We start from the raw sequence: 24757 nt of genomic DNA on the forward strand, positions 1-24757 counted from the left end.
GGGGAGATGCATGTCGAAAGTAGACTATGGACTGAACATGTTTGCCACTCAATGCCTCTTTTGCAGACCACAACACCCAATAGGAGAGAGAGAACACAGGGGATTGCCCTGCCACAGAGGCAGGGGGGATGGGGGGATGGGGGTGGGTGGGATATTATCCATGGTGGTGGAAAATGGGCGCTGGTGGAGGGATGGGTATCTGATCATTGTATAATCGAAACCCAAGCACAAAAAATTGTAAATCTACAACGGTACCTCATGGTGTTTCACTAATAAAAAAAAATTTAAAAAATAAAAAAAAATCGGTGCATAGAGACAGTAGAGCACGGAGGGCGCTTGTTTTACACTGGCTGATCCCCGGAATACCATAATGTCCCTCAAGCACCACCTAGAATAATTCCTGAATGCAGAGCCAGGAGTAAACCCTGAACATCGCTGGGTGTGACCCCAAAATCAAAAACCAAAAATATGGTATCAACAAATCCTGCTAGGTGATTTTGATAACCCTCTAAAAATACTTTTTGGACTAATTCTTTATTTTCTGAAAAATGATAGTGCTTTTGCAGAGTCTATTGAAGTCATGTGTAAGTCACATTCACACCAGCATCTCGTGACATTTCTCTCAGGTTCACCAACAAATCTGTTATTTGTACTTTATGCAGGTCTTTATTCAATGTACCACGAAGCGATGGACACAATAGTTCTACAAGACATGATTTTGGGAGTATTATTTTTCTTCCAATTCATATTTGGTTTTCCTGGAAATTCGCTCTTGCTCATGATATACATGAAAACATTTTTGCAAAGAGCAAAGCCAATAGATTGGATATTTACCCACTTAACTTTAGCCAACCTGATGACAGTTTTATTTGCCGGGATTCCGGAATTAATATTTTTCTTTGGAATAAGAAATTTTCTGAACGACACTGGTTGTAAGGCCGTTTTGTTCTTGTCCAGAGTGGGCCGGGGCCTTTCCCTCTGTACCACATCTTTCCTCAGTGTGTTCCAAGCCATCGTGATCACCAACAACCATGCTCAGTGGGCGTGGCTCAAATCAAACATCCACACGTGCATTTCTTCTGCCTTCCTCTTCTTCTGGATACTCAACATGCTCATCTGTAGCCAGGTCATCATTTCCATGAAAGCCCCATTCAACACTACTGGAATGGGACTAGTTTATAACCAAAAATACTGTATGGCACATGACACAGGGACTCTGGTGGTGTCTGGAATTCTTGGAGGAATGATTTTAAGAGACTTCCTGTGTGTGTTCCTCATGATCTGGACCAGCGTGCACATGGTAAAGTTCCTGTTCAACCATCGCAAGAATGTCCAGCACATCCTTAGGCACAGTCTCTGCCCACCATCCTCTCCAGAGATCAAGGCCACCCACACCATCTTGGTCCAAGTGAGCTGTTTTGGCTTTTTTTACGGGTTCAACTGCTGCCTTACCATTTCTATAGTATACAAACGTGAGGTACAAGTGTTAGGAAACATCACTGTTTTTGTCTCTTCCTGCTATCCAGTGATCTGTCCTTTCTTGCTGATAAGAAACCACAGAGGCGCCTTTCTGAACTGCATCTTCTTAAAAAGGAGGAAATCTTCCCCACAAACCACTGCCTTCAGAGACTTGAATACTCTCACACCATCTCTGACACAAAGTGCTCAGGACAGGAAACGTTAAGTGATGTGGGGCTGGAGAGATAGGCTGGAGCACTTGTGTAAGGCACTTGCCTTGCACAGGATCTGCAGCTTGCTAGGAGTGATTTCTGAGTACAGAGCCAGGAGCGAGCCCTGAGCGTCACCAGGTATGACCAGGATGGAAAAGGAAAGTGGAAAGCTGAGACTGAGAGATGTAAAATGAAAGAAAATAACCTCTTAAATGGACATGTCTCCACCTCCACAGCTGACTGTACATACTAGATCAATGAACAGCGAGATGCAATAAAAAACATCATGGAATGACTCACCTATAGAAGGTTCACATCTGACTGTGCCTTCCAACCAGGTTGGCTGCATGCCAGACAAGCACATTACCCTCTATTACTATCGCTCTATGCTCCCCTTTATTTCATTTATATAATAATTTTAAATACTCATCCCTGAGAATATTGAACTGATTTATGTAATGTGGCACATTCCTCAGTTAATAAAGAGACCAAAGCTGGGTCGCACATGTGTAGGGCAAGGGTTCTAACCCACTGTGTATCTCTCCAAATACATAGACCCATAGCAAGCCCAACTGCTCATAGTAGAGAGGCAATGATGACACACAGCACCGACAAATTACGGGGGGACAGCGCCCCATTCTGGAAATACCAAAAGGCTTTTTTTTCTGTATTTTTGATAGAGCCTATGACCTAATGACCAAAGTAACTGCTGAGGGCGGCAGGTGCAGTGCAGTGGGGAAGGATCTTGTGTGCATGCAGCTGATGCAGTTTCGATCCCCGACAATACATAGGGTCCCTGAGCCCACCAGAAGTGACCCCTGAGTTCAGAGCCAGGAGTATGTCCTGAGCACTGCTGAGTGTGGTCCAAAAAATAAACAAAAGAAAATTAGAACGATCTACTCTAGTTCAGCTTAATTAAAATATTTTAGGGTTGTTTGGAGATTTGTTTTATAAATTTTAGAGTTTTGAATGTTGTTAAGAATTTTCTATCATAATACCAGATGTTCTGATTCATAAATATTTTATGTCTTCAAATGTCTTTTACTATTCTCCATAGATGTGGCTGAAGCGATAGCACGGCAGGTAGGGCATCTGTCTCGCATGCAGCTGACTCGGGTTCCATTCCCAGCATCCCATATGGTGCCCTGAGCACCACCAGGAGAAATTCCTGAGTGCAGAGGAAGGAGTAACCCATGTGCATTGCCGGGTGTAACCCAAAAAGCAAAAACAAATCTTTCTACCATTTTAAATGTTTTTCACGAAGAATTTCTTGAACCAATTAGAATTATTTTATCTGAGGAAGACTGTTGAAAATGCTCTAGCTCTGCAACTCTTTTATCACTTATGTTATCATAGTTTTCCTTGGAGGTTTCAATTATTAACCAATGTAGGTCATTCACTAACAGTGAATCAAGACTTCTGTTTATAATTTTCAACGTTTATCTTCTTTCTCGCTTTATCATACTATTGAAGATACAATGGAATAAAGTGAGCTTAGGATAGTTGATATGTTCATACTTATCTTCATACTCAGGGGTTACTTTTGCTGGGTCTCAGGGGATATGTGGTACAGGGATCGGACCCAGGACAGCTGCATGCAACGCAAGTATCCTCCCACTGTGTTATTGCTGCAGGCCTTTTCCTATGCTATTTTGAATACATTGTTAATTACTTACATGCATATTTTGTACTTCATTTAATAATTGACAGAAACAAATTCTTCTTTAAATAATCCTGTCCTCGTTTCACTCATGACTGTCCCGACTTTGGAAATGTTGCACAAGCTTTGCTTCTATGTAGCTGAAAAATTACATAAATGCAAAGGGGAAAAGTGAGTTTATTCCTATTTCCATTGACAATTTTTTTCTTTCTTTGCCACATGTGATACTCAGGGGCTTCTCCTGGTGCTGTATTACTGTATTACTCCTGAATTACTCCTTGCAGTGCCCAGGGAGCCATATGGGATGCTAGAGATTGTACCCAAGCTGGCCTCGTGCAAAGCAAATATCTAGCTGCTGTACTATGGCTTCAACCTGGATGTCAAATTTCTCTATTGCGAGCAGAGTCAGAAGGTGTGAGGAAGGCCAAAACCAGAGTGAGAAGTGACGACAAGTGAATGTCATAGGGTGAGGGGGATGGGTACTGAAAATGACTTGCCTGAGCATCACACCACCAAAATGGAGCAGGGGTTGGGTTAGGCAGTGCCACAGAGATCAGAAGCTATGGACGGAAGACAGTGATTTGAGCTCAAAGAAATTTTGTGCAGGGAAACTGACAGAGGTTGTAGGTGGATGCGTAGTGTTTCAAAATGATTGACTGAGAATCAACTGGAAGTAGGCTTGAGTCAAAGGGAACATTCCGATCCTTGGAGGTATATTTAAGGGGCAGGAAGGAGAGAGACTCACACATTCAAGAAGTGTTTGTGGGTGTGTGTGTGTCTGTGTGTTTTAATTGAATCACAGTTACAAGCACCTTGGCACTGCGTCAAGGCTCACTCCTGGCAGTGCTTGGGGGACCCTGTGGGATGCTGGGGATCGAACCCAGGTCAATGGCATATATGGCCAGTGGCCTCCCCTCTGTGCCATCAAACTGGCCCCCGGCTGCTGAGACAAGCCCTTCTACCCGAATAGCTGCATTTGAATCTGAGGTCTGCTCTACTTGGGACCAACAGGTTCTCTCTCTGTGTCTCTGTGTCTCTGTTTCTCTGTCTCTGTCTCTGTCTTTCTCCTTCCTCAGAGCATCAAAAAGACCCTGTTCTAACTTTAAAAGAATGAAGCTATGTGAGGCCAGAGAGCCGGAGAGATAGTTCAGTGGGGAGGCACTTGTCTTGCAAGCAGCTGGTCCAGGTTTGATCCCCGGTAGCCTGTAGGCTCCCACCAACCCACCAGCAGTCAGCCCTGAGCACTGCCAGATATAGTCTACACACAAAATTAATAATAATTGTTTGTCTTCGGGTCACACGTAGTAATGCTCAGGGATCACCCCTGGCAGGGCTCTGGGAACCGTCTGAGATACCAGGGATGGAACCCGTGTCGACTGTGTGTGAGGCAGGAGTTTCCAGAATTATCTAGCCACTCTGAGGGCAAGAGAGGAGGATGGTGGGTGGTGACAAGCTGGGAGAAGTGGCCCCAAGGGAGCTCGCTTACATTGTCGTCCTTGGGTGTGCTCAGCTTCACTGGGGACATCTGGAAGAATGTGAGGCAGCAGCACTTGGGAATTGCCCCACACAGGCTGAGAGGGAGCCGAGAACCAGGGGCATTGGCCCACCAGCTCCATCCGTTCATCATTGCTTGATTGAAGAGTGTGTGCTGGATCGAACCTTTCCTGGAAACCACAAACACTCTGGCACACCCAGCTGCCTCCAGTTTCCAGCCTGGGATGGCAACGCCATAAGGGCCAGGGCAGGGACTGGGGAGGCAGCTCAGGAGGGGGGAGGGGGCAGATGCCTGGCACGTGTGAAGACCGAGTTTTGATCTATGGCACCGCGTGTTTCCCACATACAAGTATGGCCCTGGTGGCCCTCTAAACCCCTGAGCACTGCTTAGGAAGTTGACGCCCCGAAAAAGGTGCTGGTGGGAGGCACCCAGAGGCTGTGTTCCACTGACCCCCTGTGTCCCCCAGGTGAACCTGCGGCCGCTGGCTTCAGACAGCCCTGCCAGAAGTTCTGCTCCCAGCTGGGACCCATCTGCTTCAGCAGTTGGGTCTCGGGGGTCTGGGAGGGGGGACAGATGGGACACCCCCATGGGGACACTAATGATGCTGAGGCCTCGAGCCTCCCTAGTTATCTTCTGCAACTGCCTCACGGTCAGACAAGAGGAATCTCCTTCCTTCTTCAGCTCCCAGGAGGACCCCAAATGTCTCCCCTCTGCTCTTGGGGGCCAGAGAAGAAGTTTAGCTGGAGTTTTAGCACCCCTGCACCCCATATTAAGGACTTAGAGCTCAGAGCTGATAAAGCCCCCCAAAACCTGACTTCGCCCTGTCCCCCCAAAACTCTGCAGCTTCTGGACCTCCTTGTTGACCACTGGATTCCCTCCTGTCCGACAGAGACTGCTCATTGGCTTCCCCTGACATTTGGGGGAGCTGGCGTGTTTGGAGTCCACGAGTGTAGGAACGGAAGTCTGATTCCAGAAGGAACTGCCCCCCTGGCAGAGCTCTGTGCGCCCCCCTCAGCCCAACTCCTGTCACTTCCCCACCCCTGCCTCCTACCCCCTCCCCCAGTCATAGGGCCAGATCCAGAGGTGTGGACTGGGTGGGGTGGAGTCGGGGTTGGGGGTTGACCCGGACCCCAATGGTGCTACCTTCATTCTCCAGAAATCCATGTGCCAAGAGGAGGCTGCCTCTGGTTCATTCGACTTGCTTACACCCGCCAAGGGCTGGAGGGGAGGAGCGAGTCCAGCATCTTCTGTCCTTCTGTCCCTGCAGTGCCCTGGTGGGACTCGGGTCAGGCAATGAACTGTGTCCGGGTGTCTGTGCTGCCTGGGGCTCGCCCCACTTACTCTCTCCATGGAAGGATACCCAGTGCACAGTGCTCCAGAGCCAGCTTCCCGAGAGCGAACAGGGTGACACAGGAGAGGCTTGCCTTCCCGCATTACTATGTCGCCCACCAACTCGGTTCTAAAGGTCTCCATGTCCGACGTCCCCACAGCATAGCACCCAAAATTGCTGTGGGTGCCATCTTCCATCCTGAGAGTTTTGGGGTTCCTAGACACAGGAGAAGTCCCAAGTCTTCTGTTCTGAGTGGAGGAGGGTGGCAGACGCCAGATTCAATTCCGGCATCTCCCGATGTCTGGGGTGAAGGTAACAGCCGTCAGAGGAACTGGGGGTAGGTTAAGAAGAATTTTACTTAACTAAGGAAGTAAAGGACCTGTGCAAAGAAAACTACAAAACGCTGCTTCTTGAAATAAAAGAGGACGTGAGGAAATAGAAAAATATCCCCTGTTCATGGATCGGGAGAATTAATGTTGTCAAAATGGCAATACTACCCAAAGCACTGTACAAATTCAATGCGATCCCTATTAGGATACCTATGACATTCTTCAAAGAAATGGAGCAAACACTCCTGAAATTTATATGGAACAATAAGCCCGCACGAATACCTAAAGCAGTTCTTGGGAAAAAGAATCACTTAATCACTTAATCACTTAACTTCCCGTTAGTCGTCGATTTGCTCGAGCGGGCGCCAGTAACGTCTCCATTTGTCCCTGTCGCGTGCTAGTGTAGCCCAATGACATCTCTTCGCTCCGGGAACATGGAGGGCCTCAAACCGATCGTTCATGACCTTGACAAAGAAGTCTGACCATCTGGTAGGTGGGCGGCCACGCGGTCTCTTGACATCCCGTGGAATCCAATCAGCTCTAGTCCAACGGTCGTCTTTAAATCTCATTACGTGACCAGCCCATCTGATTTTCGACACCTTGGCAAATGAGACAGCGTCCCTGATCCTTGATCGTCGATGGATGTCAGAACTCCGGATTCGTTCTCTCATTTGAGTGAAACGTGATATTCCAAGCATAGCTCTTTCTATTCTTCTTTGGGAGACCTGAATGGCGTTCTCATCTTGTTTGCGTAGGGCCCAGGTCTCTGAGGCATATGTTAATGCAGGAAGAACAGTGGAATCAAAGAGATGTGCCCGGAGCCGGAGGTTCTTCGTCCTCTTAGCTATTTCTTCGACGTTCTTGAAGGCGTTCCAAGCCGCTCTCTTCCTCCTGCGCAGCTCGGGTGCCAGGTCATTTGTCATGTTGACCTCTCGACCTAGGTACACATAGCTGTTGCATTTGGAGATGGTCGTTCCATTGAGAGCGAATGGGGCGTCAGGAACAAGGCTATTTCTCATAAACATTGTCTTCATAAGATTCAGCTGTAGTCCTACCTTTCCACACTCACGGTCAAAGTCGGCCAGCATTTGTGCCGCTTGGCTGATGTTTGGTGTTATTAAAACAATGTCATCAGCAAAGCGGAGGTGGTGTAGTTGCCGACCATCTATCTTCACTCCCATTCCTTCCCATTCCAGTCGTCGCATGATGTTCTCGAGGGTGGCACTGAAGAGTTTCGGTGAAAGGGTATGACCCTGCCGCACCCCTCTCTTGACATCAACGATCACTTCTTTGTAGAATGGTGAGATCCCGGTAGTGAATCCACAATAGAGCTCACGGAGGATCCTGATGTATTGGGCTTGAATGCCCTGATTGGCTAGGGCTTCAATGACCGCTTCCGTCTCAACAGAATCAAAGGCCTTCTTTAAATCAATGAACGTTAAGCAGAGCGGCATCTTGAACTCCCGAGAAACCTCAATGAGTTTGGTTATCGTGTGGATATGGTCTATGGTGCTGAATCCTTTGCGGAACCCTGCTTGCTCACATGGTTGTCCTTCATCTAGTGTTCTGCCAATCCTATTCAGGATGACTCGAGTGAACAACTTGTAGATGACAGACAATAGGCAGATCGGGCGATATTTGCCAATGTCATGGATGTCTCCCTTCTTGAACAGTAGTACGGTCCTGCTGGTTTTCCATTGAGATGGAACCTTGCATTCAGACAGGTAGCGAGTGAAGAGCCGAGCCAGTGTATTGATGAGTACTGACGGCAGGTTCTTCAGGTGTTCAGGTCTGACCTTGTCTGGGCCGGGTGCTGTTTGCTTCTTTACTGACGAAATGGCGTGTCGGATTTCGGAAGGGAGAACGTTGGGAACGACATACCCATCCTGTGGAATTTGGTATGTCGGCAAGTGGACATGGCTATCGAAGAGATTTGAGTAGAAGTCATGGATAATCTTCTCCATTGCCGTTCTGGAGGATGTGATGGATCCATCAGGACGTCGGAGGGCAGTCATCTTGGTCTTATAGTTGGCGAAGGACAGGCGGGCGTTACGAATACTTTTCCCGGCTTCTGCCGCATCTACCATAACTTCTGCTCTTCTCTCTTTGAGGTCTTCCTTGATCGCATCTCTGCACTGCTTTGCGAGCTCGGACGTTAGCTTGCGGTTGCCTGAGGCATGCGCCAAACCACGCTGGCGAATTAGCTCAAGAGTTTTCGAAGATAGGCGACTTTTTGTGGCTATCTCTCTCTTGGCATTCCTCGCACATTCATGGAGGTGCTGAACCAGTCGATCGTATTCCTCGTCAATGTTGTCAACAATGGCATCTTCCCATGTTGCCACAATAGTACCAAGGAGTTCCCAGTTTGTGGTCGTTCTGGGAGTTCTCTTTTTGAGAACACCTACAAGGGTGATTAGAGGTCACCCCAAAAGCCTCTATACCTCTCGGAAAGACTGGGAAAAAGAAAATGGGAGTAATTAAGCTCCTGAATATCAAACTCTACTACAAAGCAGTAATAATTAAAACAGCATGGTACTGGAACAAAGGCAGAGCTGCAGACCTATGGAACAGGGTTGAATATACTGACACCTCCCCTCAAACATATGATCATCTAATCTTTGATAAAGGGGCAAGAAATGCGAAGTGGAGAAAGGAAAGCCTTTTTATCAAGTGGTGCTGGAAAAACTGGACGACTGTATAGGAAAAAACTGGGCTTAGATCTCTGCCTAACGCCATGTACAAAAGTAAGATCAAAATGGATTAAAGACCTCAACATCAGACCGGAATACATAAGGTACATTGAAGACAAAGTTGGCAAAACCCTCCATGATATTGAAGCTAATGGTATCTTCAAAGATGTCACGCCACTGGCCAAGCAAGTGAAAACAGAGATAGACAAATGGGACTATCTTAAACTAAGAAGCTTCTGCAACTCCAAAGAAACAGTGACCAAATACAAAGACAGTCTACAGAATGGGAAAGGATATTCTCCAAATACACATCTGACAAGGGGTTGATATCAAGGATATACAAAGTGCTGGGTGAACTCCACAAGAAGAAAACAACCAACCCCATCAAAAAGTGGGGCAATGAAATGAACAGAGACTTTCTCGAAGAAGAAATCCGAATGGCTAAAAGGCACATGAGAAAATGCTCTACATCATTAATCATCAGGTAGATGCAGATGAAAACAACAATGCGATATCATTTCATACCACAGAGACTGGCCCACATTCAAAAGAACAAAAGCAACCTGTGTTGGTGCAGATGTTGTGAGAAAGGGACTCTCCTTCACTGCTGGTGGGAATGCCGACTGGTTAAACCCTTTTGGAAAACAGTATGGACGACTCTCAAAGCATTAGAAATTGAGCTCCCATTTGACCCAGCAATACCACTCCTGGGAATATATCCCGGAGAGTCTAAAAAGTATAGTCAAAGTGACATCTGCACTTGTTTGTTCATTGCCACACTTTTTACAATAGCTAGAATATGGAAAAACCCTGAGTGCCAGAGAATACATGACTGGTTAAAGAAGCTTTGGTACAGCTACACAATGGAGTACTATGTAGCAGTTAGAAAAAATGAAGTCATGAAATTTACATACAAGTGATACTACATGGAAAATATCTTGCTAAACGAAATGAGTCAGAAAGAGAAGGGCAGACATAGAAAGATAGCATTCATCTGGATAACATAAAGTAACAAAATAAGAGACTAACACCCAAGAGCAGCTGTGATAAATACCAGGTTGTTCACTCCATGGCTCAGAAACCAGCCGCACACTGTAGGGGCAAAGGCAGCTCAGATAGAGAAGGGAACACCAAATAAAGGGTGCTGGAAAGATCCGCCCAGGATGGGAGATGCATGCTGAAAGTAGACTATAGACAGAACATGATTGCCACCCAATGTCTCGTCTGCAGATCACAACAGTCAAAAGGAGAGATAGAACAAAAGGGTGGGATGGGAGCTGGGAGGGGTGGGAGGGATACTGGGATTGGTAAGGGTGGAGAATGGGCACTGGTGGAGGGATGGGTATTTGATCATTGTATAACTGAAACCCAAGCACAACAACTTGTAAGTCTACAACTGTACCTCTTAGTGTTTCACTAATAAAAAATAAATAAAAAATAAATAAAATAAAATAAAATAAAAAGAAGAATTTTAATTCACACAGGAATAATAGGCTAAGACCGGGCAATCTCCTTCTCTGAAAATTCTCAACACATCACTTCTGCCCAGGAATTTATTTATTTACTTATTTATGTTTAGCTTTTCAGGACACACCCAGTGAGGCTCAGGGGTTACTTCAGGCTCTGCACTCAGGAATTACTCCTGGCGGTGCTTGGGAGACCATCTGGGATGTCCGGGATTGGACCCAGGTTAGCTGAGTGCAAGACAAACACCCTAACCGCTCTGGATCCGAGGATTTTTTGGGGGAGGCGGGCTGCTTGGTGTGGGTCCATAAGGATCTGGGGACCATTGAATACCTGGGATTGAACCTAGTCAGCTATAAGCAGGGTGAGATTATTTTGTCTTTTTTCTGTTCGCTTTGACAAGAAAAGTTCTGAGCCCACTTTCCTCTATCTGTGACTCGCTCTTTGGAAAGGTTTCCAGTTAGAATCAACCCCACGTGCCATCACCCCACGTTCTGAGGGTGCCCCAACCCTCTCCTACCAAAGAGATACAGGGATACACCAAGTTACAGCTCAGAAACCCCCAAGTTGGGGTGAGGGAATCCTCCAATAAGGGACTGGTGCTGTTTTGGTTGTATTTGGTTTGTTCATGATTTGGGGGCCACAAACTCAGCAACACGCAGAGGTTCTCCTGGCTCTGCACTCAGGAATGACTCCGGCATGATGGTGGGGCTATAAGGAGAGCCAGAGCAAGAACCAGGGGCCTGTGACCGCAAGGCCAGAGCACTAACTGCTGTTCTCCCAGTGCAGCAACCCAAGCGGCTTGCTTGATCCTTAATGACCCTATACCTAACTTTGAAGCCAAGAAAAGGGCCTGAAAGCTTAAGTGTGGGACAGTCCGGCCGCAGTAGTTGCGTGGAAACGCCACGAGATGGCGCTCTGGGCGTTTCTGTCCCTCCCTAGGCCCTTTTCTCTGTAAGAATTTTCCACCCTTGGGTTTGCTCCGGTGTTAAGGATGGGGTCATTAAGGATCAAGCAAGCCGCTTCCACAGGTGCAATGGTAGGAGAGCTGTGCGAGTGCTTTCTTTCACCTGAGTAACCTGGGTTCTACTCCTGCCTTCAGATCTTTGTTGGGTGCTTAGCTGAATCTCCGCGGGGGGTCGAGTGGGTTGCCCTAGCTTTATCTCTGGACCTCGAGGGGTGCAAAGGATTAAACCTGACTTGGAAGGAGCAAGGCAAGGTTATTTTCTTATATTTTTTGTTCTCTTCGCTCTGAGCAAGAAAAGTTCTGAACCTACCTCGTGATGTCTGTGATCTGGCACTTTGAATGTTTCCTGTTATGAGCAACCCAAACAACCCAAACCCAAATTTGGCAACCCAAATTTTCTAAGAGTGGAAAATTCTTAATGAAAAGGGCCTGGGAAAGGACAGAAACTCTCCACACCGCCATCTCGTGGCCTTTCGGTGAAACTGCCACGGCCCGACTTTCCCATGCTGAAGATTTCCAGCCCTTTCCTTTGCTTCAATGTTAAGTATGGGGTCATTGAGGATCAAACACTCAGCCTAGTGCGGTGGATCGAAAACTGAGCTGGGCGGGCACTTGCCTTGTACGGGGCGATCCAGGCTCTATCCCTGCACCCCATACGTTCCCCAGAGCACCATAGGGAGTGATTCCTGAGTGCAGGGGCAGGGTGAGCCCCCAAAATCGCCGGGTGTGGTTCCCCAAACACAAACAAACAAAAGCCTTTCACGGAGGATTTCTTCACGCAAAACTTGGAGATGCCGAGCTGAGTCTTGCTTCCACCACCTTCGACCAGAGAAGACCGCGGAGTTGTGGGGATGCCCGGGATGCCCGTTATCGAAAGGGGCGTAGAGGGACAGTCGTGCCACGCTGCTTGGTTAAATCCCGACACCCGGGTAGCCCCATGCAAGGCAAGCGCCCTCAATGCTTGGTACCGCTGCACGACCGAGGCGGACTGCTGGATCCTAGTGACCCGCAGGGTAACATGGAAGAGAACCCAAGGGCTGCAAATCTTTAGGCAAAGTCGGGCCGCAGCTCTTCCGCCAATGCACCGCCAGAGGACGCCGTGGGGACGTCTCCGTCCCTCCCCTGGGAGAACGAAAAATGCAAGACAATAACCTTGCCTTACTCTTTCCAGGCAAGGTTCAATATTCTGCACCCCTTGAGGTCCAGAGACAAAGCTAGGCAACCCACTTGACCCCCAAAGTGATTCAGCTAAGCACCCTACAAAGATCTGAAGGCTGGAATCGAACCCAATTTAGTCAAGTGAAAGAAAGCACTCGCATGCTCTCCTACCACTGCACCTGTGGAAGCGACTTGTTTGATCCTTAACGACCCTGTACTTAACATTGAAGCAAACCCAAGGGTGAAAAATCTTAGAAAAAGTTGCCTGGGGAGGGACGGAAACGCCCAGAGCGCCATCTCGTGGCGTTTCGACGCAACTACCGCGACCCGGCTTTCCCACGCTTAAGTCCAGCCCTTTTCTTGGCTTCAAAGTTAGGTCATTAAGGGTCATTAAGGATCAAGCAAGCAGCTTGGGTCTCTGCAGCGGGAGCAGAGTGGTTAGTGCTCTGGGCTTGCAATCGCGGGCCCTGGTTCTTTCTCTGGCTCTCCATATAGTCCCACCATCATGCCGGAGTCATTCCTGAGTGCAGAGCCAGGAGAACCTCTGCGCGTTGCTGGATTTGTGGCTCCCAAACCATGAACAAACCAAACAAAACCATAACAGCCTCAGTCCTTTGAATGCGGGTTTTCTCACCCCAACTTGGTGGGTTCTGAGCTGTATCTTGCTGTATCCCTGACCCCTTTTCTTTGTAGAAGAGGGTTGGGGCATCCTCAGAACGCGGGTTGATGGCACGTGGGGTTGACTGGAGACCTTTCCAAAGAGCTGGGCCACAGACAGAGCAAAGGGGGCTCAGCGCTTTTCTTGTTCAAACGGAACAGAACAAAGACAAAATAATCTCACCCTGCTTGTAGCTGACCAGGTTCAATCCCAGATACTCAATGGTCCTCAGAACCCTGCGGGCCCATGCAAAAGCAGCCCCCTCCAAAAAATTCCTTGTATCCAGAGCGATAGCACAGCGGGTAGGGCATTTGTCTTGCACGCAGCCGACCCGGTTTCCATTTTGGGATGACAGAAAAAGACATTTGAAAACATAAAATATTTATGAATCAGAACATCTGGTATTGTGATAAAAAATTCTTACTACATTAAAAACTCTAAAATTTATAAAACAAATCCCCAAAACAACCCTAAAATCATTTAACTTAGCTGAACTAGATAGGATAGTTCTAATTTTCTTTTGTTAATTTTTTTACCAGACTGAGCAGTACTCAGGTCTTACTCCTGGCTCTGCTCTCAGGTATCATTCCTGGTGTGGTCAGGGACCCTCTGGGCTGTCATGAATGGAACCTGCATCTGCTGCATCCACTTTAAGAGCCCTCCCCACTGCACTGGGGCTGCAGCCCCAACAGTTCTAATACTTGGGTTATTAGATCAAAGGATCTAAGAAAAATACATCAAAAAGGGCATTTGGGAGTAAAGTTAAAAATCAATGACAAATGCATAAAGAGATGGGGAAGAGAAATAACAGAAAAGTGAACTCAGAAAACAAAGTTTAATCAGAGTGGAAATGTGAACAGTGTTGCGGTGTCAGTGAATGAGTGAGGCTGATGTTAACATTCTAAGTAACTTGTTGTATGTGTTACTATAAGAACTAGTTATGCCACCAAAATTTTTTAAAAATACGTTTAAATGAAAATGCAGAATAAGAGCAATAAAAGGGGCCAGATTCCTAGACTAATGGATTGGGAGCTTGCCTTGCTCGAGGTGGGTTTGGGAGTAATCGCTGGCATCGTAAAGGGTCCCGAGCCTCCACCAGGAGTGATTCCTGAGCACAGAATCAGGAGTAAGTCCCGAGCACTGCTAGTGGGGCCCCCAAACAACCAAAGTTAAATAAAAGGGAAAGTACAGTAGAATAAAAAATTGTAACAATATATGGTTAAAACTGCAGAGAAGAAAACCATAAATTGATGGGGTTAGAGTGATAGTGGGTAGGGTGCTTGCCATTGACACCGTCAACCTGGGTGCCATCCCAGTATTCCTTGAGCACGACTGAGTAATTCCTGCTTGCTTTGCACGCAGCTGAGTACCTATCATCCCAGAGGGTCCCCCAAGCACCACCAGGAGTAATTCCTGCATGCAGTGTCAGGAGTGCATCACTTAGTGTGACTCAAAAGCAAAAAACAAACCTAAGAAGAAAAAAAACATATTATTATGACTATAAAGGAATGTGAGTATAAGGAACTCAGGTGTGCTCAGTATTAGAAAGTGTGTCCCACAAATATGGGATCAGGAAAATTAAATTCTTTTTCTTTTTTTTTTTGTCATTTTGGGTCATACCTAGTGATGCTCGGGATATTCCTGGCTCTGCATTCAGAAAATACTCCTGACAGTGCTCGGAGGAACCTATGGATCTTGGATCCTGGTCAGCCACGTCCAAGGCAAACTCCTTACCCCCTGCTCTATCTTTTCAGCCCCAGGGAAAGAAAATTTTTCCAAAGAAAACTCCCTGTCTCTTCCTTCCAGCAGTAGCAGAGACAGGGGTTATAGACTGAGTCTGACGCTGGCGAAGTTGACGGGACCCTCTGCCAGCTGCGGGTGAATGCCTGTGTATTAATCCAGGGCCATGAAAACACACCCGTGACTTGGTCCCTGCAGACTCTGTCACTTTGAGCTCAGGAAACTTTCTGATGTGCCCAAGGACTCACAAATTACTGTCTTTGTGTGACTCTAATCTTCATTTTGATCAAGTTTGTGGCTTTTTTGCTATGTGGGTCCCAGCTGGGATGGAGTGGGGATCCCTGAGTTAATGATGGTTGGATGGATCACTCTGGATGAGACATGTGTGCGGAAAGTCAATAAAGGACCAAACATGATATCCCATCGGTATGTATATTGCAAAATCATAATGCCCAAAAGTAGAGAAAGATTATGGGGAAAATTGCCAAAGAAGCAGTGGGAGGGGTGTGTGGGTGCGGATACTGGGGACACTGGTGGTGGAAAATGTTCACAGTTGGAGGGATGGGAATTCTATCATTGTAGGACTGAAATTCAAACATGAAAGTTTTGTGACTGTAACTCACGGTAATCCAATTAAAAAGGAATTATCATTTATAATCCTTTTCTTAACCCACTGGATATTTGGTTGTTCCCACAATAAATCCTGAGAGAAAAGCGATTACTCTCCGAAAGGCTGTCAGAGCTATTTGATCAGAGAAATGAGAACTTTTGATACCTCTGCGAGTAGTCAATTATCCCCAAGTTTGTATCCTGTTCTGCTCCTGCAGACCTCTGTGTACTCAGGATGATGTCATGGGAAAGTTTCTGAAGTGAACACCTGAGGGGAATGTCATTAAAAACTTTTCTAAATTGATCCATTTGCAATTCAGACAGTAATTTGTGAGTCCATGGGCACATCAGAAAGTTTCCTGAGCTCAAAGTGACAGGGTGTCTGGGGACAAGTCACTGGTGTGTTTTTATAGCCCTGGATTAATACACAGGCATTCACCTGCAGCCTGGCAGAGGGTCCCGTCAACTTTGCCAGCATCAGACTCAGTAAGTACCTCCTGTCTCTGCTCCTACTTGAGGGAAGAGACAGGGATTTTTCTTTAGAAAAATGTTCTGTTCCTATGGCTGGAGCAGGGGTTCGGAAGGTTCCCTTGCTCCCAGCTGACCCTCGTTCCAACATCCCCAGCATTCCATAAGGTCCCCTGAGCACCGCCGGGAATGTTTCCTGAATGCAGAGAAGGTAGATACCTGAGCATCACCATGTGTGTGAGTTCACAAACTGCTACTGTGATGTGTTTGTGTTCCGTGGACCAGAGCTGCCTCCCTGCCTCCCCAAAGCTCCCCAGCACAGAGACAGAGAGATGGGGAGATGGAGGACCACAGTCTGAGGGTGAAAATGGCCCTTTTAATGCAGAGTTGCTAGCATTCTTATAGAACACCTGATGGGGGATTGAGGTAAGGACATAGGTGTGATTGCTCATTTACATAAATAAACACTGGCAGAGGAAATTCTCTTGGTAGCTCAACTCAAAAAGACACTCTGTCTCCCAGGGACATCTACTTTGCTCTTATCTTTCCCTCTAGTTGTATAAGTTATCAATTCTTGCAATTGTTTGGATGAACACAGCAGGAGACAAAGATCCCAACACTTAGTTCTCTGGGCTCTGAGAGCAAGCAAGGCTTTTACCGTAAATCCCAGACTAAGTCCTCAGGCCAGTTCAGCTTGTCCTTCCCCATGAGGATCCTGTCTCTTAGCTTGTAACAACTTGCATCAGGACCATGCATTTATGCCTTTTAGATGGCCCAGTTCGATACCGGGTGGCTTTGCCATTCACCACGGGTCTATCCCAGTCCCACGGCAGGACCTCCCTTTTGGGGTGTTAGGAACTACAGAAAATGAAGCCTGAATCAGGTAATTAGGACCAAGTAATTATGCCCTGGAGCAGATATATCTCAGAGTCAGTCAACTCCCAAATATTAGAAGCATAGCATTAACGGTCTTTCTGTGTTTAACCAAAGAACTTTGCTCTATAGGGGAGATAGAAAAGCAGGCAGAAATCTACAGCACTTCAGACACAAAGCAGTACAAATACAAAGTTCAGAATTACTGAAAGTTTTGACTTATATGTAATCAAGACTGATTTGGGGCCTGGTGACAAGGAGAGGTAAATTATAAGGGAAAAATTAAGGATAATCTTTAACCAAATTAGAGTTGCCAGCAAGGGCATGTTAAGCTTCTCTGGCGGTTTCTTCCTCCCAGAAAAGGGGGCAATTCACTGATGAAGCCTAAAGCACTTAGGGTTAATATCCAACACAAAGGAAAAGTTGAAGATACACTTTGATAAATTAGGGATGTTAGCAAGGGCATGGGAAGTTTCTCTGGGAGGGGGAAAGGTGTAGGATAGCATTGGTTTGTCCTTTCTGCCTTGCCTCTGGGCCCTAGAGTTTTTGGGTTGCTCCCATCACAGTGCTCCCATTCCCTTGTGTTTATTTGTAACTTCTTTTTTTGTGCTCTGTTACCTTGTAAATATTGTGTTTCTCTTCTCCTTAAGTCCTTTGCATAGTTAATTCAGAGCAATGTCCTTTTTGTATGGGCACAAGAAGACAGTAAATGCTATATTTGTAATGTGGGAGTTAATTGACTCTCAATGATATTTACCACCTGGGCATGTGTTCTCTCAACCTAAGCCTCAGTTGAACTTTTGACCTAGCACCCCCCAAAGCAGGGTCCCCAGGAGAGACTGGATGGACCCAGGGCAAGCAGTGAGCTATGTGCTTGCTACCTTGGCACCAAAATGGGCCTGGCCAAAGTGCCACAATACTTAGCTATAAGTTAAGAGCTCGGACATGGACAAATGCTGTCATGATCCAAAAAGCAATAACTAGATTTAGACCCTGCTAGGGTTAGGAATGATTAATCTGGCCTGAGCACTGTAGTCTGAGTCTGGCAAGATGTTCCCAGGAGAGCTGCCCTACAAGCCTCAGTGCATCTCTTACTGTGTCCATACAAAAATACCTAATATGAAGATGTTCATTAAGATGTAAATTAAGGAGAAGAGGAATAGCCCTAGGTGGTGTTTCAGCCCTTGGGCCTGATGGGCAGTCAGGAATCAACCGGCATGGCCCTTGTTTCCTCCTTCGTCTCATGGCCACCCGGCTGGGGGAGTGGACTGAGACCCCCTGGAACTCGGCAGTGAGAGGGAGAGCCGCCGGGGCCTTCCCTGGCCACCCTCAAAGACTGCACAGAAAGGGTCAGATCCCCAGTGAAGCCTAAGACACTAACGGTTGATATCCAGCAAGTGTGCCCAAAAAGTTAAAGAAAAAATAAATGGAGAATTTGTTATTCCTGATGCTGATTTTCTGGGAAACGCTTTCTTTTTTTTTTCCTTTTGTTTTAAATTTTTATTACTGAAACACCATGAAGTACAGTTGTAGACTTACAAATTTTTGTGCTTGGGTTTCAGTTATACAATGATCAAGTACCCATCCTTCCACCAGCGCCCATCCTCCACCACCACCAGTCCCAGTATCCCTCCCACCCCCCATGCCCCCATCCCACCCTACCACTGTGTCGGGGCATTCCCCTCCGTTACCTCTCTCCTTTTGAGTGCTGTGGTTTGCAAAAGGGGCATTGTGTGGCAGTTATGTTCGGTCTATAGTCTACTCTCATCATGCATCTCCCATCCTGGGAGGAACCTCCCAACACCCTTTATTTTGTGCTCCCTTTTCTGGAAAATACATTGTAATGCTAAGCTCACCAGAGTTCCTATACTCACATTCCTTTATACTATGATGTTCTGGGTTTTTTTTCTTCTATATTTTGTTTTTTGCTTTTGAGTCACACCAAGCAATGCTGAGGGGTTACTCCTTCCTCTGCATGCAGGAATTACTCCTGGCGGCGCTTGGGGGATCCTATGGGATGGTAACTGGTCAGCTGCATGCAAAGCAAGGAAAAATTACTGTGGTTGTGCTCAGGGGATACTGGGGATGGAATCCTGGTTGGCTGCGTGAAACACAAGCGCCATCAAATTATGATTTTTTTCCTGCAGTTTCAACCATATACATTGTTATGCTTTGTATTCTTCTGTACTTTCCCTTTTATTTAACTTCGGTTGTTTGGGGGCCACACCAGCGGTGCTTAGGACTTACTCCTGGCTCTGTACTCAGGGATCACTCCGGGTGGGTTCTGGGGACCCTTTACGATGCCGTGAATTAATCCCAAACCCACCACGAGCAAGGCAAGTGCCCTATGCACTGGGTTATCTCTCTGACCCCTTTTGTTGCTCTTAATCTGCGTTTTCATTTCAAAGTATTTTTGAAAACTTTATGGTGGCCAAAACTAGTCCTATTAGTAACACATATACCAATTTACTAAGAATATTTGAATCCTCATTCATCACTTTTACAGCAATTCTGTTCACCTTTCCACTCTGATTAAACATTGTTTTCTGAGTTCACTCTTCTGTTCTTTCTCTTCCACCCACCTTTTCATGTATTTCTCATTAACATTTAACTATTCTCTCATGTGTGTGGCCCCCAAACAACCAAAGTTATGTATTTTCCTTAGATCCTATGATCTAATAAACAAGTCATTAGGATTATTGGGGTCGTCAGCCACAGTGCAGCAGGGAGGGTTCGTGCCATGCATGCGGCTGACACAGGTTCAATCCCTGACAGCTCATAGAGTCCCTGATCCCACCAGCCCTCTGAGCACAGAGCCAGGAGTAAGCCCTGAGTACTGCTGAGTGTGGTTCAAAGACCGAACAAAAGAAAATTAGAAATATCCTATCTACTTCAGCTTAATTAAGTGATTTTAGGGTTCTTTGGGGATTTTTTTCATATATTTTAGAGTTTTTCATTTTGGTAAGAAGTTTCTATCACAATACTCTGATTCATAAATATTTTATGCATTCAGATGTCTTTTTCTGTCATCCAACAAAATGTTTCTACGAGTTTAAAAAGTTTTGACGAATAATTTCTTGCACCAATTGCTATTGCTTTATAGTAGTTTTTATGCTGCTAATCCTTTAACTTTTACCTATTGTATTAATTGGGCTGTCATAAGGATATTTTTGTTTGAAGGTTTTGATACTAACCAATGCAGATCATTAATACTGAATGAAGAAATCTAACAATTTATCATTATCAATATTAAGCTTATTTATTTCTTTGTCATATTATTGAAGATATCATGGAATAAATTGAGCTGTGATTGTTGATATTAATACTTAGCGCTGTAGCACTGTCCTCCCGTTGTCCATCGATTTGCTTGAGTGGGCACCAGTAACATTTCCATTCTGAAACTTGTTACTGTTTTTGGCATATCAAAAGCACCTGGGGAGCTTGTCAGGCTCTGCTGTGTGGGTGGGATACTCTTGGTAGCTTGCCGGGCTCTCCGAGAGGGATGGAGGAATCGAACTCAGGTCGGCCTACGTGCAAGTCACACGCCCTACCCTCTGTGCTATCACTCCAGCCCATTGCTGATTCACATCATCTTGTTATTCGTCGATTGCCTCGAGCAGGCCCCAGTAACGTCTCTTTCATCCTAGCCCTGAGATTATATTCAAGGCTATTTAGGAGAATGAGACCCATCATTGTTACCGGTATTTGGCATATTTGGTACGCCACGGGGAGTTTGCCAGACTCTGCCCTGTGGGCAGTCTACATTCGATAGCCTGCAAGTTTGTCCAAAGTAGTAATGAGACGATAAGATGTCATAAAAAAAGTTTTGATAAGATGTCGCGTGGCCTCGAATGCGGACGCGTGTTTCCGGGATCTGGATTTTATAGTCTCTGAGTCTTGGCCGCTGATGGGATTACACGGCGCCAGGGGGCCAGGTGGTGGGTGTGACCCCCGCCTACTGGAATTTGGAGGATCTGGGTGGAAGATGCTCGACTCCAATTCGAGTAGGCTTGGAGGTCTCGGCCCTGGAACCTGCGTGGCTTTGTCCCTCTGCCAGTACCTTCATGTGTGCGGAGAGTGGTCTCAGCATGGTGGTGGCTGGTCCTGGAGGTCTTCGGCTGCCGGAGCCCTGGTCGGGGCGGGGAGGAAAGCTCAACCCGCTCCCCTCCAAGGGGCTCCGGGAAGGAACACCCAGGCGCGGGGGCAGAAGACTGCACTGTTCTCATCCAAGACGAGAACAGTGCTGATTCACACAGGATTTATTTCCGTGGACTCTGACTTTCTATCTGGAGGTTTTAGTGCCCACGCACACCCCCCACGGAGCTAAGAAATTTATCCCAGTACCAAGAAGAACTGGCCACATGCAAGGCAAGTGCCCTACATGCAGTGCTCTCTCTGGCCCCTCTAGTTGGATTTTTAACCCTTTCTTTTTTATTGGGCCTTCTGCAACAAGCCATCTGCTCTGGCGCCTGGAGCTAACTGAGAAGCCATCAAGCTTGTCCCTTTACCCACTCTCAGCACACATCTCCCACCCACAGTGATCCCTTCCAGACCTCATTGTCATAGTGATCCCTTCTCTAACCAACTTCCCTCTCCCCAGCCCAGAGACAGGCTTCCAATCAGCAACTATCCTCCTGGCCCTTGGATCTACTGTCATTGCCTTTAGACTTATACCATGTTTTTATATCCCACAAGAGTGCAGTCATTCTGTCCCTGTCCTTTTGAATATTTCACTCAGCATGATACACTCCATATCCACGTATTTAGAAGCAATTTCAGAACTTCATTTTTCTAACAGCTGTATGGTGTGTGGACCAAAGAAGGCTCCAACACAAAGTTGTTTGCTTTGTTTTTCCGAAGTGTTTTTCCCCAGAATTGTATCTCTCGTGTTCATTTTCGGGGCCACACCAGACAATGCTCTAGCCTTCCTCCTGGCTCTGCATACAGAAATAACTCCTGGCAGTGCTTGGGGCACTAATTGGGATGTAAGGGACAGAACCCACGTTGGCCGCTTACAAGGAAATGCCCTACCCCATGAAAGTTTCTTGAGAAGTTGTGACTCATCGTCGAGAAGTCCATGAAGATAATGTCCAGGATAGATATACTGAGACCTTAACCAAAAAACCTATGAATTCATGGGCACGGCAGGACACTTTGGTAATAATACTAAGTTGTGGGAAATTGACTCCCTAACAGAAACCTCAATGTCGGGGTAGTCCCCTAAGGAAAACAAGTTTAGACCAGAGGGAAGCAGACAGCCATTCCTGGCCAGAATACAATAGCAAATCGTCACAGAATCTAACCTTTAAGGCTGTCACTGATTGTCTATGTGAAATGTAGAGTCTCTGTCTTCATGCATCTGTTAATTGTGCCGTGTCTACTCACCGTGCTGAACGTGTTTGTCTGCTTCAACTGCGGCTCAGATGACAGGAACCAGGAATCTGGAACGATATGGATGAACAAAAGGCCCCTCTTTACACTACCTGTTTGGGTGACCCTAAAGCTTGGGCACTCCTGATGTATTTGTCGCATTTGAGTGACCAGTCTCACTTGTCAGGGCTCTCAAATCAAACCATTTTGGGGCACTGGAGGGAATGAGAGAAATGATTCAGAAGAGAAATTGACAGAATCAGATAGTCTGTGATACTCTAAGACAGGCTCTGCCGAGAGGCCAGAATGATTTCATGTCAAATGGGCATCCAATACTATGATTCAAACTACTTGAAGGGGGCCAGATTGAAGGTACTTTGGTTAGGGCATTTACCGTGCATGTGATGGGAAAGGGTTTGATCCCCAATACGCCATTCGGTGCCCTGAGCACTTCCAGAGCTCATTCCTCAGTGCAGAGCCAGAAGTCATCTTAAGGATCGCCCGATGAGACCCAAAAACCCAAAGAAGAAAAATAAAACGTGAATGATTTTCAATTTCATAGACATATTATGTAAATGTATTAAAGGTGTCAAGTTGAATAGAATCCATTTAAGTTGTATAAGAATAAATATATCTCTATGACATGAAATATACAACTGATTTAAAAATTTTTCAAAAAAATACCAAATTTACTTCACTGAAAATAGTCAACTGGAATAATTTTACAAAAATAGAAAGAAAGGGCAAGAGACATAGTACAGTGTGGAGAGGGCTTGACATTTAATCCCAGGCATCCCATACTGTCCTCCAAGCATGCCAGGAATGATTCCTAAATTCCAAGCTAGGAGTAACTGACAGCCGTTGCTGGCTAGACCCGAAAATCAAAACCAAAATACATGGAAGCAATAACTATTCCTCAGTGATGTCAATAACCCTCTTTAAATTCTTTTTGGAATAATGCTTCATATTTTGAAAAATGACAGCATTTTTCACGTTTTACTGAGCAAGAATATCTTAGACATATTGATGCCAGTGTGTCATGACATTTCCCTCAGGTTCACCAACAAATCTGTTATTTATACCCTCTGCAGGTCTTTACCGAACGAACAAGGAATTGATGGACACAATAGTTCTACAGGAAACGGTTTGGGGAGTATTATTTTTTTTCCAATTCGTGATTGGTTTTATTGGAAATTCACTGCTGCTCATGCTGTATGTCAACAGACTTCTGCAAAGAAAGAAGCCAATAGATTGGATATTTACCCACTTAACACTTGCGAACATGATGACAGTTTTTTTCTCAGGGGTTCCAGAATTAATATTTTTCTTTAGAATAAGAAATTTTTTAAATGACACTGGTTGTCAGGCAGTTTTGTTCCTGCACAGAGTGGGCCGGGGTCTTTCCCAATGTACCACCTCTTTCCTCAGTGTGTTCCAAGCCATCGTGATCACCAACAACCACATTCAGTGGGCATGGCTCAAATCAAACATCTACACGTGCATTTCTTCTGCCTTCCTCTGTTTCTGGGTACTCAACATGCTGATCTATAGCCGGGTCATCACTGGAGTGAAGGCCCCTTTCAACACTACTGGAATTGATGGAGTTATTAGCCTAAAATACTGTATGGCACTGAAGGCCCATGTCTCAGAGGCTCTGGAAGCATCTCTATTTCACGGAGGAATGATTTTTAGTGATTTCCTGTGTGTGCTCCTCATGATCTGGACAAGCGTGCACATGGTAAAGTTCCTCTTGGATCATCGCAAGAATGTCCAGCACATCCATAGGCACAGTCTCTGCCCACAATCCTCTCTGGAGATCAAGGCCACCCACACCATCCTGGTCCAAGTCAGCTGTTTTGTCTTTTTTTACTGGATCAACTCCTGTATTACCGTTTATGTATCATTCAATCATGAGGTACAAGGGTTAGAAAACATCGCTGTTTTTGTCTCTTCCTGCTATCCAATGGTCTGTCCTTTTTTGCTGCTTAAAAATCATAGAGGCCCCTTTCTGATCTGCACCTTTGTAAAGATGAGGAAATCTCCACAAACCACTGCCATCTGAGCTGAATGAACTCTCACAGCATCTTTGACACAAAGTGCTCAGGATAGAAAAATCCCACTGCAAAGTTCCGTTTTGTGAGGCTGGAGAGATAGCGCAGTGGGTAGGGCACTTGCCTTGCATATGATCTGCACATGTGCAGGGCCAGGAGTTATTTCTGAGTTCTGAGCCAGGAATGGGTCCTGAGCATCAGCAGGTGTGACCAGGAGAAAAATGG

The 24757-nt window shown here is 46.1% G+C and overlaps 1 protein-coding gene across 1 annotated transcript; it reads left to right on the forward strand.

The window, feature by feature from the left end:
* The first annotated feature begins 778 nt into the window (after positions 1–778).
* On the forward strand, positions 779–1684 carry LOC130022491 (vomeronasal type-1 receptor 4-like). Its single transcript, XM_056113262.1, has one exon. The coding sequence runs from the start codon at positions 779–781 to the stop codon at positions 1682–1684; it is 906 nt and encodes a 301-aa protein (XP_055969237.1).
* The last annotated feature ends 23073 nt before the right edge of the window (positions 1685–24757 follow it).

Source organism: Sorex fumeus, unplaced genomic scaffold, assembly GCF_029834395.1.
Source record: "Sorex fumeus unplaced genomic scaffold, SorFum_2.1 ptg000019l, whole genome shotgun sequence".
In the NCBI taxonomy this organism is placed as follows: Eukaryota; Metazoa; Chordata; class Mammalia; order Eulipotyphla; family Soricidae; genus Sorex; species Sorex fumeus.